This window comes from Peromyscus californicus, unplaced genomic scaffold (genome assembly GCF_007827085.1).
Source record: "Peromyscus californicus insignis strain IS unplaced genomic scaffold, ASM782708v3 Scaffold_23__1_contigs__length_62951481, whole genome shotgun sequence".
Classification (NCBI taxonomy): domain Eukaryota; kingdom Metazoa; phylum Chordata; class Mammalia; order Rodentia; family Cricetidae; genus Peromyscus; species Peromyscus californicus.
In genome coordinates this window covers 17,536,634-17,553,263 of record NW_026294534.1, presented here as the reverse complement: position 1 = coordinate 17,553,263, position 16,630 = coordinate 17,536,634, and the positions used below count along the sequence as shown (strand labels likewise).

The 16,630-nt window shown below is 47.2% G+C and overlaps 1 protein-coding gene across 5 annotated transcripts in view; it reads left to right on the top strand.

Moving 5' to 3' along the window:
* The window catches only part of Tacc1 (transforming acidic coiled-coil containing protein 1), a 91,310-nt gene extending 77,314 nt beyond the window's left edge, over positions 1-13,996 (top strand). For all 5 annotated transcript variants that reach the window (XM_052751867.1, XM_052751863.1, XM_052751865.1 and 2 more), the window contains 7 exons: positions 3,144-3,269; positions 4,625-4,701; positions 6,898-6,941; positions 9,175-9,335; positions 10,020-10,126; positions 12,005-12,125; positions 13,511-13,996. In XM_052751867.1, the coding sequence (XP_052607827.1) occupies positions 3,144-3,269; positions 4,625-4,701; positions 6,898-6,941; positions 9,175-9,335; positions 10,020-10,126; positions 12,005-12,125; positions 13,511-13,579 (705 nt within the window). In that variant the 3' untranslated portion in view covers positions 13,580-13,996. The remainder of the gene's footprint in view (positions 1-3,143; positions 3,270-4,624; positions 4,702-6,897; positions 6,942-9,174; positions 9,336-10,019; positions 10,127-12,004; positions 12,126-13,510) is intronic.
* Positions 13,997-16,630: the final 2,634 nt, after the last annotated feature.

Genomic DNA, 16,630 nt, shown 5'->3' with positions numbered 1-16,630 from the left:
TGAAAGTTTCCCCAGCATGACAGGAGCACTTCTTAGGCTCTTCAGGCTACAGTTATCGAATGGAGAGGGCCTTCATCTGTCTGATGTAGTCAGGTGCCTCACTCAGCCCTTGAAGTGACGGGTTGGGACTCCCAGCGGTGCCTGGCTGCCTCGGGGAGAGTGGTGAGGGACAAAAGGAATGACAGGGTGAGGGGCTCCAGGGGATCAGGTGGCATTCTGATAGGAAAGGGGGGAAAAAAACGGATGGAGAGAAGCCAGCTGGGGAAGACTGGCGCGTTTGTCGTGACCTCTTAAAAGCAAGGCCGTATAAACTTAGTGTGAATTAGTCCCCACTCCTTGTGATGTTAACCTTATGGGGAGAACTCTCAGTTGAAGACTGAGGGCATAACTTAGAGGTAGAAGACTGCCTAGCCTGGGCAAAACCTTGGGTCCATCCCCAGCACTACAGAAAGGAAAGGAGTCGTAAATGTATGATCTATGTTTATCTCTAAGCCTGCCTGTGTTGAGTGTCTGGTGTAGACCCCTGCCTGGTACCAAGTGGTGACCAAGGCCACCTGTTATTACGTTGTGAGGATTAAGTCCGTCACTCGGCAGCGTTTTCCACTTAGGACTCAGCTATTTATTTATTTATTTATTTATTTATTTATTTATTTATTTATTTATGGTTTTTCGAGACAGGGTTTCCCTGTGTAGCTTTGTGCCTTTCCTGGAATTCGCTTTGGAGACCAGGCTGGCCTCGAACTCACAGAGATGCACCTGGCTCTGCCTCTCGAGTGCTTGCTGGGATTAAAGGCGTGCGCCACCACCACCCGGCTATTTATTTATTTTTTAAAGAAGTCTTAAAACTTGTTAAAAGTTGAATTCTTCGGGCTTTTCCGAGCAGACCTCTAGTAGAGCAGTGGCGGGGACTTGGGGACAAATGGGACAAGCAGTCATCGTGGCACAGACCGGTTACTGCTGGTGCTCCCAGGCAAGGGCCTCCTCCTCCATGGCGTCCCTGCTGACTGCAGATTGTGATCAGGACGGTAGATAGAGCTTTGCTGCTCCTCAAGGTGTTGGAAGAAGTCTAGTGCAGTTTAGTAAAGCTGGACCCTTTTTAGAAGGGTGCGATTGGTTGGTTGAGGTCTTTGGGCATATGTCTTCCTGTGTGTGGAGTTGTGTGTATCTGTTTTGTGCATGTGTCTTCCTGTGTGTGGAGTTGTGCGTATCTGTTTTGTGCATGTGTCTTCCTGTGTGTGGAGTTGTGTGTATGTGTTTTGTGCATGTGTCTTCCTGTGTGTATGGGGTCTGTGTCTATGTGGGGAAGGGTTCATGTGGAGGCCAGAAGAGTACTGTATATGTCATTCATCAGGGGCTGGGCCACCTTGTTATTTGAGACAGGCTCTTTCTGTGGCCTGCTGCTTGCCAAATAAGCTCAGCTGGTTGGCCCGTGGGTCCCAGAGCTGCTCCTGCTTGGACAAGCGTGTACCACTACAACCAGCGTTCTTACGTGGGTTCTGGGTCCTCGTGCTGAGGAGGCAGACACTTGACTGACTGAACTATCATCTCTGGCTGAATTCGAGCATTGTATTAGACATGTACTAGGTTCTGGTGCAGTCCTACAAGAGACTTGCCAGTCCTCTCTGAGGGCAGGTCTGAAGGCTTTACACTGGTTGTTAATAACGAGGGCGAAGTGCCGTCAAACTCCAGTCCTAGAGGACAGGAAAGGGTAACTAAAATGGGCCACAGCGTGAATTCCTGCCCTGATCACCTCAGGAGAATTGTATTTGAATAGCTACACTCACACGCACTTGGAGGTTGAGAGTGTTTCCAGGTCACTTTGGCTGCCATTTTGGTTGTTAGGTCACACATACACAAAAACCTCACTTTCCTAGGTTTGAGGAAATTGCTTTGAAAAATAAAATGCTTTTGGGAACACCAACATACCAACCAAACATGGCTCTTTAGAACTTTAGCTGTCCTGGAAGTAAACTAGTGTACCAGAAGGCCAGAGGCCGCTGAGAAGGAATTCCAGACTCGACTGCAAACTGAACTGCTCATTAACCTCTCTGTTCTCAGAATTCACCTACCCACAGGTTTTATGTTGTATCTGGCCCCTTTGTGCAAGGGTTAATGTGGGTGTGTGCTTGAGATCATCACCCAAGCTGAAGTCCTTAGCCATCCTGAGTCAGGCAAAGGTCAAAGGTCAGATAGATTCGCCACGTCTGCCCGCCTAGGCATGGAAGTTGGTAATAGGTGGTAGAATATTTTAAGGTGTGTTACTTATGCTTATGTTATGTTGCATTTGTTTAACGCTGTGTTACTGTGCCTGCCTAAAACACCTGATGGTTGATAAAGAGCTGAGCAGCCAATAACAAGGCAGGAGAAAGGATAGGCGGGACTGGCAGAGAGGATAAATAGAAGGAGAAAACTGGGAGAAGGGGATCTAGATCTAGCAGCCAGAGGAGGAGGAGGATTCCTGGGGCCAGCCCCCAGCTACACAACCAGCAAGCCATGGAGTAAGAGTGAGATTTACAGAGGAAAAGAACTGGAAAAGCCCAGAGGCAAAAGGTAGACTGGATAATTTAAGATAAGGAAAGCTGGCAAGAAACTAAGCCAAGCTAAGACTGGACATTCATAATTAAGAATAAGCCTCCATGAGTGATTTATTTGGGAGCTGGGCGGTGGGCCCCCAAAAGAGCAAAAACCTCCAACAGCAGTAATACATGTTAGAAACTTTGCCAAAATGGTTAAACAGACATACACAGCATCCATATATGATTGGAAGGGTTCTCACTGTTGTTGAAAAATTATTTGCATAGGACATATCCCCAGAAAATGCCACAAAAAAATGAGATATTGAGACGTGTTTCTTTTCTCTGGTAACTGACCACTTGGCATTTACACTCTTTTCCTTCTCATGAGAAGAAAGCTTTCTTATGTTTTCCATCCCTCCAATATAAGCCAACCCCAGTAGTCATTAGAACCTCTTCCTTTAGTTAGTATTATAACTAGATTGCTTGTTTAAAGCTACCCTTTTCTCCTGGTTCTTCTGCAAGCACATTTTAAAAGAATTTGATCTGTTTTGTGGTGAGGAAGTTGTTGAGGGATATTCAGGGTTAAGCTAGAGGCTGACCATGTTAAATGCAAATTCTGTCCCTCAGGGAGCGCTGGAGTCCTCTTCAGAAAAGGCCCCCGTGTCGGTGGCCTGTGGGAGTGAGAGCCCCCTGGATGGGATCTGCCTCAGCGAAGCAGACAAGACCGCCGTGCTCACGTTGATCAGAGAAGAGGTAAAGGTCTCTTTCTGTGTGCAGAAGGCCCCATCTCTGCTGACTTGCCTCACCTTAGCCTGCAGGTTCCTGTTCTCTGTAGCTCGTGTGGCTCCCATAAAGGGGTTTCTGTAGACTTGGGTGTTGGTGCTGGTGTTCAGCGAGGTGATGCACTGGGGTGTTGGTAAGACTGTGTACACTGAGGTGACTGAAGGAAAGCTGTGTCTGGTCAGTGGAAGCACACAGGGTAGCCCCTGCATTCTTTTATTTTTATGTGTATTCCAAAGGAGCACCTGATCCCTCAAGCTGGAGTTACAGGCAGTTGTGAGCTGCCATGTGGGTGCTGGGAACTGAACTCAGGTCCTCTGCAAGAGCAGCCAGTGGTCTTAACCTCTGAGCCATCCTTCCACTCCTCCCTCTCTCTCTCTCTCTCTCTCTCTCTCTCTCTCTCTCTCTCCCCATATATATATGTATGTTCATATATATATATAAAATGTTCATTGGTGTTTTGGCTGCACGTGTGATGGTGTGAGGGTGTCACATCCCCTGGAACTAGAGTTACAGGTGGTTGTTAGCTGCCATGTGTGTGCTGGGATTTGAACCTGGGACCTCTGGAAGAGCAGCCAGTGCTCCTAACCACTGAGCCGCCTCATCTCCCCAGCCCCCATCTCTATATTCTTGAGACCCCTCATATACGCACAAAACCAGAAGATGTACCAATTAGGAAGAAGGGAGAGCCCGAGGCATTTAGTGAGAAGAGGGCTCTGGGCGCCCGTTCAAGCCCTGTGCAGGGCGAACAGAATTGAGAATCAAGAATGTCTCAGATAGGAAATGGGGTTCTGGTCCGAATAGCAGGATCTGCCTGTACTGATGGATCACACAGTGGGATGCACCCTGAGCCCCTTCATTCTGACTCCACTCTTATCGAGTGCTGAGACACCACTACAGACAGGAATGTAGTAGTGCATTTTTTCCGCACGTGGGTGGCTGAGGCAGGAGGATCACAAGTTCAAAGCTGACATGGATGCACTCTCTCTTAAAATAAAGACAAAAAATTCAGAAGAGTTGCAAGTACCATTTAAATGTGAGGGAGCTGTGCTGATCACCTGACCTGGTGCTGGCTGGGCACTGTGCTGGTCACCTCACCTTACACTGGCTGGGCACTGTGCTGGTCACCTGACCTGGTGTGACTGTATCCCAGCACCCTGTGTAGCTGAGAATGTGCTTTCCCAGATGTTTATGAACATTATATACAAACATTGCAGTGTACTGTATTCCTAAATGTTAATTGATCATCTTGTGTCAGACTCGGTCATGTGTTATATTTCAGTTTCCAGTAGATTGATGAAGTAAAACAGACCTTTCTTATAATCTAGATAATCACTAAAGAGATTGAAGCCAATGAATGGAAGAAGAAATATGAAGAGACCCGAGAAGAAGTCTTGGAGATGAGGTTAGCCTGGTGCCCGGGTGGAACATGGATGCCTTTGTGCTCTGTGGGTTCAGTCAGCCATGTTATCTTGTCACAAAATCAGTGGCTGACAGTGTGAGGGCTTTGCTCTTTGCACCATACTCTGAGGTAAAAAATGTCTGTGCAGTCTGGGCATGGTGGCACACACCTTCAATGCTAGTACTCTAGAGACTGAGGCAGAGGCAAGTGGATCTCTGAACTTGAGGCCAGTCTAGTTTACTTACCAAGGTCTAGGATGGCCAGAGCTACATAGAGAGGTCCCATCTCCAAAAAGAAGGAAGTCAGAGCTGGTATGGACTAGCTATTTTTCAAATACCATAGCTTCTTTGGGTTATTTACAACATCATGTGCAAACAGAACTCATATAATTCTTAACTTTTTAAAGAATGTCAGAAGTCTATTTAAAAATATCCATTTGCATTAAAGAGTAATACAGTTTCCTGATACATTCGATGATGGAGGTGTTGAGATTAGTAAATAGAAATCTTTTAGCCATGATGATGGTGGTGGTTGTGGTGGTGTTTCAATCTCAGCACTCTGGAGACTGGGGCAAGAGGACTACCACAGTTTGAGGCCAGCCTGGGCCCCACAACAAGTTCCAGACCAGTCAGGGCTACACATTTGTCTCAGATTTGTGCCCCCCCCAAAAGAAACATTTTTGTCTTTTTCCTGTCCAGTCTAGAAATTTATATGAGTCATTACATTACTAAAGATAACCTCAAAGAAGAGGAGAAAGCATAATCCTCCCCAGCGAGCACCAGAGTGCAGACGAGATATTTTAAACATGACCACTGTGATTGGTGGCTCCTGTGTTATGTGGTTTGGGAGGACTTCCTGGTTGGAGGCCCAGCGCTGGGCTTCGAACAGCCTTGCTGTTAATGAGCGTCCAGTAGCCACCATAAGGACCTTGAGTGCAGAGTCCAGCTTGGTGGACGCACCAGGAAGGGGCAGCTGCAGGGAGGATCACCCAGCCCTGGGTCGGTCAGAATAACCAGGCTTCACTGAGAGAAAGGCCAGCTCGAGGGCATGATCGTCAGAATCTCCAAAAAGTAAAATATTTGTGGGAGGAGGACACAAGATCAAACTTGGAACTGAACCAGAGGAGAACAGTGCTTGGAAAGGTGGATGGGCCAGGAAAGACAGAAGTCAGAGTGGATCTCATAGGAGGGGCTCTGAAGAACGTCTTTAATTTAAAAAGGTTGTCTTACAGTATTTAAATAGAAAAAAGTGAAGACAGTTGTTTTTACAAAAGGCTTATGTTCTAGCCGGTCTTCTGTTGCTGTGAAAAACACCATGACCAAAAGCACCTTGGGAGAGCGAATGGTTTCGGCTTACACTCTCAGGTCTTGGCCATCATGAAGGGAAAGTCAGAGCAGGAACTCAAGCAGGAACCAAGGAGGCATGCTCCTTACTGGCTTGCTCAGCTGCTCAGCCCGCTTTCTTTTTTTTTTTTTTTTTTTTGGTTTTTCGAGACAGGGTTTCTCTGTGTAGCTTTGCGCCTTTTCCTGGAACTCACTTGGTAGCTCAGGCTGGCCTCGAACTCACAGAGATCCACCTGGCTCTGCCTCCCGAGTGCTGGGATTAAAGGCGTGCGCCACCACCGCCCGGCAACCAGCTCGCTTTCTTGCAGAGCCAGAGCACCTGCTGAGGGACGGCATGGGCTGCTCACAGTGGGCTGGGCCCTCCCACATCAATCAAGAGAATCACGGGAGGGCACGGGCCAGTGTGATCAAGACAGTTCTTCAGTTGAGGTTCTCTCTTCCCAGGAGACTCAAGGTTGTATCGAGTTGACAATTGAAATCTAACCAGTATATTCAACATGAGATTATCAAAAGCTTTTGGAGTTCAGGATGTAGCCCAGGGGTAGAGCGCATACTTAGCTTGTGGGAGCCTAGGGCTCCATTCCTAGCACCAAAGACATAAGCCTTCTTCATTTAATTTCCTTTCTTCCTTTTTAGCTTGTGCTAAGAACATTTAACGTTTCAGAACTTTACTAACCTTATGTATATAAGAAAAACCTAAGAAGGGAGACAGAGCGAAGATGTGGTTTATGTGCGTGTTGTTATCTGGTCATGAATTTGTTTCAGACAGTGGTCCTCTGACTTCAACTGCTTTCTTCCGATCACAGAACAAGTTTTAGTGTTAGGATTATAATACATTACTTTTTTTTCTTTTTAGGAAAATTGTGGCTGAATATGAAAAGACCATTGCCCAAATGATTGGTAAGGAAGAAGATTTTTTTGTTTGTTTTGTTTTGTGAGCATGGGCCATAGAACCTATCTGAGCCTGTTTGGATTGCCATAACAATAGACAAACACTTGTTTTTACAGTTTTACCCTTGTTTTTAGAGTTTTGGAATCTGTGGAGTCTAAGCTGAGGCTCTGGCAGATTCTGTGTCTGGAAGGGCCCATCACCCTCGGTGCCTTCCCACTTAATCATTACATTCTTCCTGGAGGAGATGGCTAGCTTTCTGAAGCCTTATTTTCTTTCTGTAGTTTTAAAGATATATTGATGTATTTGTACATGTGTGTGTGCGCATGTGCACGAGTGCGCTGCACAAGTTTACATGCACCAGGTGCCCATGGAATCTGCAGGAGGATTTCAGATCATCCGGAACTGGAGTCACAGATGGTTGTGAGCTGCCTAATGTGGGTATTAGGAACTGAACGCGGGTACTCGACAAAAACAATGCATGCTTTTAACTGCTCAGCCATCTCCCCAGACCCTTTCTGGCCTTTTCAAAGTGACCCGTAAAATTGTACATATTGTGGGGAACAGTGTGGTACTCTGTACATGAATACAGTGGCCAATGATTAAGCTGTTACAGCTAGCATTTCCGCTTCCTTAACCGTTTGTCATTTCAAGGCAGGTGAGTAGCACCCCTGCACTCAGGAGGCAGAGGCAGGCGGATCTCTGAGAGTTCGAGGCCAGCCTGGTCTACACATCAAGTTCTAGGCCAACCAGGGCTACATAGAGAGACCTAAAAAAAAAAAAACGACACTTGTCATTTCTTTGGGAACATTCGAATTCCTGTGTACTTTCTAATTCTTTATAAAGTATATAACAAATTCCGGTAGGTGGAAGCTGTCCTTCTTTATTATAGGACACTCAAACGTACTCTTCTGCCTTCTGATACTCATTCCCCAGCCGTCCTCTGTCCCTCTGTCCCAGCCTACCTTTCCAAGCGTCTCAGGACCACCATTCTGCCCTCCACACCTATAGGATGAGCTCATTTAGCCTCTGGGAACGTTTAGTCTTTGTCCTCCTGTGTCTGGCTTGTGTAATACGATGTTCTCTGGGCTGGGCTCTCCTTTCTATAGGTTCTGATTCTGTCTGTTCTCATGGCTTGTTTCTGTATGTTTTCTTACCACTCGGACCAAAATACATGATTATAATCGGAAGAGAAATGGCGTCTTTTGGCTCACAGTTTCCGAGAGTCCATTCTAGAGTCACTGGGCCCCATATGCTTGGACAGAACATGGTGTTGGTGGGAGTATGTGACCAACCAGAGAGCGGAGAGAAGCAAGATAATGCCCTTCAAAGACACCCTAGGGCAGCATTGAACTCACTGTGTAGTCCACGCTGGCTTTGAACTCAGCGTTTCTAGCTCAGTATCCCGAGGCCAGGCATGGCAGGTCTGTGCTCTGCACTTAGTGAGTCTTTTGTCCGGTGTGATGTGGTAGCTCGCTGCAGGTGCTGATCTCCCTCCTTCAGACCCAGCACAGAGCGCGTAGACAGGGTAACAGTGACCGATTTTCAGTACCGAGCTTCCAGACTTGTTTAGTTGCTGTTCTGAGGCTTGGCTCTTACATGACTCTATTCTGGCCTTGCAGCATTTAAGTACTGAGAAGATTTCCCCACTGTCCACTGATAGCAGATGATATAAGATTACTTTATCGTTTATTATCAAGCAAAATCCATGCACAAATATCACAAGACAGATGGGGAATCTGAACCAAGTCACCAGCCTCTGCTTACATTCCCCTGCGTCTTGTTCCTGACCAAAGCCCCCACCACGCATGCACATGCACACGCACGCAAATGCACACACACACACCTCCGCTCTGCCTTTTTTCCCCCATCACTGTTCATTCCCAATAAAAGCCCCACCTCTTGGACCAAAACGCTCCGTTCAATTGGCTAGCCAGCTGGTGACAGAATTCCTGTAACAGTCCGCACCACCAGCCTTCCCAGCCTGGCCTTGGCCCTGGCTGTCTGCTCTGTGCAGCTCCTATCCCCAGTCCCTGCTGGGTCCCTGCTCCAGTCTCTGCTCTGAGAGGCTTCTCTGTGAACACCAGCTCTGTCCCCACCCCGCGCATCCTGCTACTACCCCATCACTTGTCACAGTGTGTATCCTCCCATTAGACTGTGAGTTCCTGAGAGTGGGGACACCTAGGCCACATGCCCTTTTCCAGAGTTGCATTCACTTTGTCCCCTTTGACTTGTGGTTCTCAGAAGACGAGCAGAGGACAAGCATGACCTCTCAGAAGAGTTTCCAGCAGCTGACGATGGAGAAGGAGCAGGCCCTGGCTGACCTGAACTCTGTCGAAAGGTCCCTTTCTGATCTCTTCAGGAGATACGAAAACCTGAAAGGCGTGCTGGAAGGGTTCAAGAAGGTAGGCTGGCCTTCCGCCATGTCTCCTGTCAGAGTGATGGGCAGCCTTTTGTGTGGGGCTGAGGCTAGCCCGGCGCTTTCTTCTTGATCGTTCACCCTTTGATATTAGTAAAAGTAGAAGAGATCTTAGCTCACTGAACAGGGGCCAAGCTGTGTACTACGGGAGAAGTGAGTGGGATCATTCAGTTGTACTGTCAGAAGGATTGTGGAATTCTTTTCTTGGTAGGTCTAACGCAGGGCCTTCTATACGTGAGGTGCTTTATGACTTCAGGCTTGTGATCCTAACTAACATATTCAGGAAGCTGAGACAGAAGGATTGCAAAGCCAGAGCCAGGCTGGGTTGCAAAATGAGCTCTGTCTTAGAAAACCAAATACTAAAAATAAATAATTAATTAAAGATGGGGCTGGTCAATCATCTAATATAGGGATTGAGAAAGAAGCTGCATTAGGAAGTTGAAGCCCTGGGTAGCAATGCGAATTAGGACATGGAGAACCTCCATAGGCTTTCTTTATGGGGGCTGCACAAGCCTTTTGAGGTTGCTGTGGACTTTGAATTAAACACATCTCCATTAAGCAGGCTTTCCCGTAAAACAAAACAAAACCCCCAAAAGCCAACCCTTGGGGTACACTGGGCAAGAGAAACAAAGAGACTACATGTTTGTTTTGAATTTTCGCTTTGGAATAGAATGAAGAAGCCTTGAAAAAATGCGCTCAGGATTACTTAGCTAGAGTTAAGCAGGAAGAGCAGCGGTACCAGGCCCTGAAGATTCACGCCGAGGAAAAACTGGACCGGTAAGAGCTTGTAAATGTGCGCTGCACCTGCTTACTGTTGCAGGTGGAGGCGGACAGACGCTGTTTGGTCTGCAAAGTAACATGCTTGCACCTTTTGCTATCTGCATTCTTGCTTACGACTTCAGGGCACCTGCATGCTTGTGTGGGTGTGTGGGTGTGTTTTATTTCTCTACATGGTTAAAACATTAGAGTATAAAAAGGTGTGCATATGCACACACAGCATCCCTCTGTTTCTTACCTCTTTGGCTCATTAGTGTTGATATTCTGTGTTTTTCCTCAGACACACATGCTAACCCCCTTGGTTTATCTTTCCCAAATAAACTCAAACTCTCAGAGATCCAGCTGCCTTTCCATGTGCCACCATGGTCAGCTCCCATCCTCTTTTTTATTTATATATTTTTTTAAAGCTGTAAAGCAATACCGTATGTGTGTTTTATGAAAATGAGAGATTCTCTCCTTCCCACTCCTTTCTGGCTTCTCATCAAGGATTTGCTGCATGTCCTTGTGTTGTCCTTGTGCTTTTAGAAACTGCCCCAGATGGTTTGGTGTCCTTTAGTCGTTGTAGCTTTGAGATCTGTATCAAAACGGCCTGCAGATTCCCCTTCTTACTCACTAGCATATTAGAGCCACTTTCCAAGTCAGAACTCATGGCTCAGTCTGGTCCCTTTATTAAATGGCAGGATTTTTTTTTTTTTAAAGCTTCACTTACGTTTATTGTATGTGTGTGAGTGTTCTGCCTGCATGCATGTCTATGCATCACTTGCGTGCCTGGTGACACCCATGGAGACCAGAAGAGAGTGTTGGGTCCCTTGGAACTGAAGTGACTGTTGGTTGTGAGCCGCCATGTGGGTGCTGGGGATGGAACCCGGGTCGTCTGCCAGAGCAGCCGGGGCTCTGGACCACTGGGCCATCTCTCCAGCTCTGTAACTTTTCTTCACTGATGGACGTTTGCATTGGTTCATACACTCTCCCTGTTGAAAAGAGCTACATTAGCAGAGTCTTTCTGGGAAGTGAGCTAAAAATGGAACTGCTGTGGCCTAAGGCATGTGTATTTGTTTTCTTCATCCCCACACGATGGCCTCCATCTTTCCCACGGCACGTGATCCTGTCTTTTTGCATTCTTAGGACAAGACCATAAACTGCACTGTTTGACCTTGATAGAACACCCACTTATCATGCAGGAGATTCTGGCTTCAGTCCCCTACACCTGCCACCTAAAAAGCTTATTTTACTTTGTATGTCTTTTATTGCTGGTGAAGTTTTAGCATCTTTTACCAATTAACCGGATGTTTACTAAGTGACATACTAATGCATCTCATTGATAAAGACACTCTTGAGGGCTGTAACTCACAGACATCAGTATCTCTTCTCTGTGTTTAGGGCAACAGTGTTGACAGTGGAAAAAACTGGAACTGTTACCTAGGAGAGCCTAAACAAGGCAGTGTTTAGCCCTGCAGTCTAATAAAAACGTTAGACTGACATGGGCGCTTTGATGTGGAGTTGCCTTTATACACCATTTCAGTGGGAAGGACATTTGTTGAATGACTCCCATATGATATGATCGTGTGCAGAATAACCCAGCCACCATTGTACCAACCCTTTAAAGTTAGGATTGTCATAAAAAAAATTCGGTAATGTCATTTTCCCATGAAATACAAATACAATACAAATACAAATACATTGCCGTCCTTGAGTTTGATCCTGCTGTCGGGATGTACCATGGAAATTTGTAAGACTTTGTTCTTTGGCTTTCCTCTCAGTTCTTTGGAGTCTGGGTTTTGTGGAAGTCGGTAGTCAGTGCCCTGAGTCTCTTTGTTCCTCGTGGCTGACCATGTGCTTCTTCTTCCTTCTGCAAACAAACCCAACCCTCCATCACAGAGCCAACGAAGAGATTGCTCAGGTTCGCTCCAAGGCCAAGGCTGAGAGTGCGGCTCTCCATGCTGGACTCCGGAAAGAGCAGATGAGGGTGGAGTCTCTGGAGCGGGCCCTTCAGCAGAAGGTAGGCGAGGGCTCTGTCGTGGAGGGTTCTTCTGGTTGACACAGAGACACTGGCTGCTCTCCTCCTCTGTGGCTCACTTAGCTTGCCATGGACCTGGAGGAAAGTGGCTTGCCCTTTTTACACAGACACTCCAGGCCAGCTCCTTTATGAGCCGATTCACAGGACACTCGTCACATTGTTAACCAAGGCTAAGGGGAGCCATCAACCATAGGCAGGATTCCAGGGGAAAGGTTGTGTTTTAGCTGGAGTTCAGGGGCTTGGACACTTAGTCACAAGCTTGCCTTTCATCCCCTCTGGTTTTGTATAGTACGTGAATCATCTTCTCTTCCGTTGCTATAAGTCATCAGTTTTCAGAGCCGACATGCCCTCTAGGGACACAAGGCCATGTCTAGAGACTAATTTGGCTGTTGTGACTGGGAGATGCTAGTAGCCCCGAAGTGGGTAGAGGCCAGAAATGCTGCCAGGCATCCTATAATGGACAGGATAGTCCAACTCATCAAATCTCGGCCCAACATAATGGATGCTGAAAAACTGTGGCAGAGAAATTGAAAGCGGAGATATAATGTCACCAGGCTCGGAACTGGCTGCTTGCCATTGGTCATGCCAGTGATGGCAGAGAGACGAGGTGTTGAGGTAACCTTGGAGGGCGCGTGCCCAAGCTGAGTTGGGAGTGCTTTATGGAGGCAGGTGTTGGGTACCAGCCTGAAGCCCGCCCTGGCTCCCACCCACCCTTGGTGGTGCATACTTGATCCTGTTCCTAATCCCCCCTCTCAGGATGCTCTTCCCTTCTACATACCACTTCCTCAGGGCATCTGTGTCCACGCTTGCCCCCTTGGAGTTACATATACATCTGGGTGGGTTGGAAGGGCAGCTGCTCCAGGGCCTCTTCTGATCCCTCACTACCATGGGAGAAGCCCTCCTTAATGCCCAGTCTCCATGACACCAGTTGGATTTCTCACTGCTCAGCGGGGTTCGGCCTTTCTCCTCCTTCAGTGTCTGACTCACTGTGTCGCCAGATGGGCGTTCATGCACTGATGCCCTTTGGCTCATGGCTTGTGTCTGGTGGCCCTGACTCAGGCTCTGGAATCTCAGGCCCTGAAGCTGTTGGTAGACGGAAGTGAAATCCATGAACTTGTGTGTCAGTAACTGAGCCGCTCGACAAGAGAACCCAGATGCTGAGGTTTATGGGCTGCAGACTCCCCTCTCCCTCAGCTCAGTGCCGTGCGGTGTCCTGAGCACACGTTGATGGATGGAACGCATTTGGTCTTCTGCCTCTGAGGACTGTGGTGCAGGGGGGCAGGGGGGGGACCTAGGAATGGCCCAGCCACTGACTTTTCTCTCAGAACACAAGGCGGCCTGCAAAAATCATCTCCTCTGTCTTTCAGAACCAAGAGATTGAAGAACTGACGAAAATCTGTGACGAGCTGATCGCAAAACTGGGGAAGACGGACTGAGGTTCCTCCCGAGAGCCGTGTGGATCGGAGTCTGGCTGCTTGTGTCGTGACCACAGTTATCTTGCCTTATCCAGAAGTAACCCCTCCTTTGCAGAGAAAGACAACTTTTTAAAAAGCACATGCCTGCTGCTGCCTCTCCCGCTTCACGGCCCCTGCCGCAGCTGGAGCCTGGCTGCTGGGGAAGGAACGACGGGACGCAGAGGCCCGCGCTCGCGTCCAGGCTGTCGCTTCCGTTAGACGGGCTGCTGGGTCCAGTGTGTGCTGCTCCATCTCCACTTCGTCTTCACCTTTCCCGAGTTTGTGAAGTTTCTAATTTTGTGGCGACTGTGTGGGATTATCTTCCCAGCACATATTTGATATTTTTATGACCTGGTTAATCTTTTAAAATTTCAATATCAGCGGTTTTATTGAAGGAGACAGTTTGGCCTATTGCTACTAACAATGAGACTCTGAGTTCCCTTTTATTTCCAGACTTTTACTCATGCATGTACCTCTCTACATGCCGCTGCTTTTTCCCTGAGGCGTATTCAGATAAGAATTTCTAGGGAGGAGCGTAGTCACATAAGTAAATACAGATCCTTCTTTCGAAACAGAACCCTAGGTCTAAAAGCCAGCTTCAGACTCTGAAGGGGCTGACGACATAGCCCTGTTGCTAGAGTGCGTCCTATACACAAAGGCCCTGGGTTTGATCCCCAGAACTACAAAAGCTGGATATTGTAGTGCATGCCTGTTATCCTAACACTCCCAAAGTGGAGGCAGGGGGGTCAGAAGTTCAAGGTCATCCTCAACTACATAGCCACTTGGAGGCCAGCCTGGGCTATATGAGACCATGTTTAAAAAGGTGTGAATGGAAGCATGGTGACATCTTAGCTTTTGGGAGACTAGGGCAGGAAAATCACTCGAACCTGGGATTTAAGGACAGCACCGCACTAGGCAGTGTAGACCTTTTCTTAGAAGTCAAACACCCAAACCAACACTTGAGTCAGGGTGGGGAGAATGGGGATATGAAGATCAGGGACATAGGTTTTGTGTCCAAGGAAGACGTTTGCTGCCCAGTACTGGACACCCCCAGGCCCCAGCATGGCCCTTTGTACTCACAATGAAAGTAGCCTCTCACATCCATGAACAGCAGCGTGGGCCTCCCTCAGAGCTGGCATTTGATGGATGTGTCCACCTGGGGGCAGTCTCTAAGACAAAATCAGCCATGGTTATCTATCTGAAACACACACAAAAGGGACTTGGGAAAGGGTCAGCTGATCTTGTTCACAGATCAGGGCATCCCTAAGGACCAGTTAGAGGGTGAAGGACTGGTTTTCTGTGTTTACAAGCATGGCACACTTCCGAGACTTCAAAACAGCAGCAAATGCTTTCATACTGGAGGTGGACTTTTAAACAAAACAGGCAATAAAAAGTCATGTGACTCATGCCCCAAATCAGCTGAATGCTGGGGAGGGCAGTGCAGGAGAAGGTCCGCACAGACAGAATGAAGTTCTGTTAACTCATACTGGGGGACCTTAACCCCCAAATAGAGATCTCCCACATTGATGCCAGTGAGTTCCTTTCCATTTGATAGGCAAAACCAAATCCATTCAAGTTTTCACGAATTTTTTGCCTTAATCTTCTACCCTGAGTTGTCGTGGTAAAAATGCACTATTCAGTACACATATATTTTCCTCCTTGTAAAACTGTTGCATGAGCCAACTCCAGAAATGAGCTGTGCCTCGTGGGGAACCTCTGTAGATCTTAGAAACAGTATCCCTTTAGCAGTGTGCTACCATGTGGGCGCAAAGCTTTTAGCCCTAGGGAGTGAGTAATGTCTTCTCAAGCTAGAAATCACATTTTGTCAATATGCATTTATTATAATTGGTGCTTAGGTTAGGCTGTATTTGGAGGCCTACTGTCTTAACATTTTGTACAAAAACAAACAGAAGTTATCTGGGGTTGGAGAAATGGCTTGACAATCATTGGGGCTCTGAATTTAGTCACAGTGGCTTAATGTGAAGGCTGTAGCTGTAGGAAATACTGCCAGCTTCAAGTGTCTTCAGGGGGCCTAACCAGCGTCCGCTTAGCTCTCTTCCACAAGAGGAGTCAATTTTGCATTTCGAGAAACACCGCAGAAGTTTCTGCTGCAGTGTTACGGTAGTATCTGTGTGTGTGTGTGTATGTGTGTGTGTGTGTGTGTGTGTTTTGTAATGGCTTTTCTTTTCAGTCTGAAAGGCCTAGAGTGGTCTCCATCATAAATCTATAGTCCTTGTTTCCTGAATTTTTTATTTCATTTTATTTTTAAATTTTTTTTTTTTTTTTTTTTTTTTTTTAGTACTGGGAATTGTACCCAGGGTCTTGAACGTGCTAGGCAAGTACTTTACTGTGGAGCTACATCTCTGGCCCTGGCCCTCTTTTTAGGCTGGTTCCTCTACTGTATGTTACAGAGCCTAGAAGAGGCATGGTGACCGCCCTTTCCTGCCACACTGGTGGAAGAGACTCCTTGAAAAACAGGCCCTGCTAAATGAAGTTGCTGTACAGGGGACATAAAATAGTCCTGTAAGCAATATTTGCCAGTGGCCTCTTAGTCATCACCATTACCAGGAAATGTCCACAACTTCTGGCTTATGGATACTCTCCAACAAGCATAAAAATGTAGCTCGCCCAGCTGGCAAATTAAGAAAATATACCAGGCAGAGTAAAGTATATTTATTTTTCTTTTAATTAAATGAGCCCTAAAAAGGCTCTTAGCACTCTAGAGAGTAAAAATATAAAGTTTCCTTCAACACACGCTGGGGGCCAAATACTTGTTTGTTACTCAGTTAAAAGGGGGGACCAGGCCGGGCGGTGGTGGCGCACGCCTTTAATCCCAGCACTCGGGAGGCAGAGCCAGGCGGATCTCTGTGAGTTCGAGGCCAGCCTGGTCTCCAAAGCGAGTACCAGGAAAGGCGCAAAGCTACACAGAGAAACCCTGTCTCGAAAAACCAAAAAAAAAAAAAAAAAATAAAAGGGGGGACCAGGCATGGTGGCACACTCCTATAATCCTAGCATTCTGGAGGCACAGGCGGG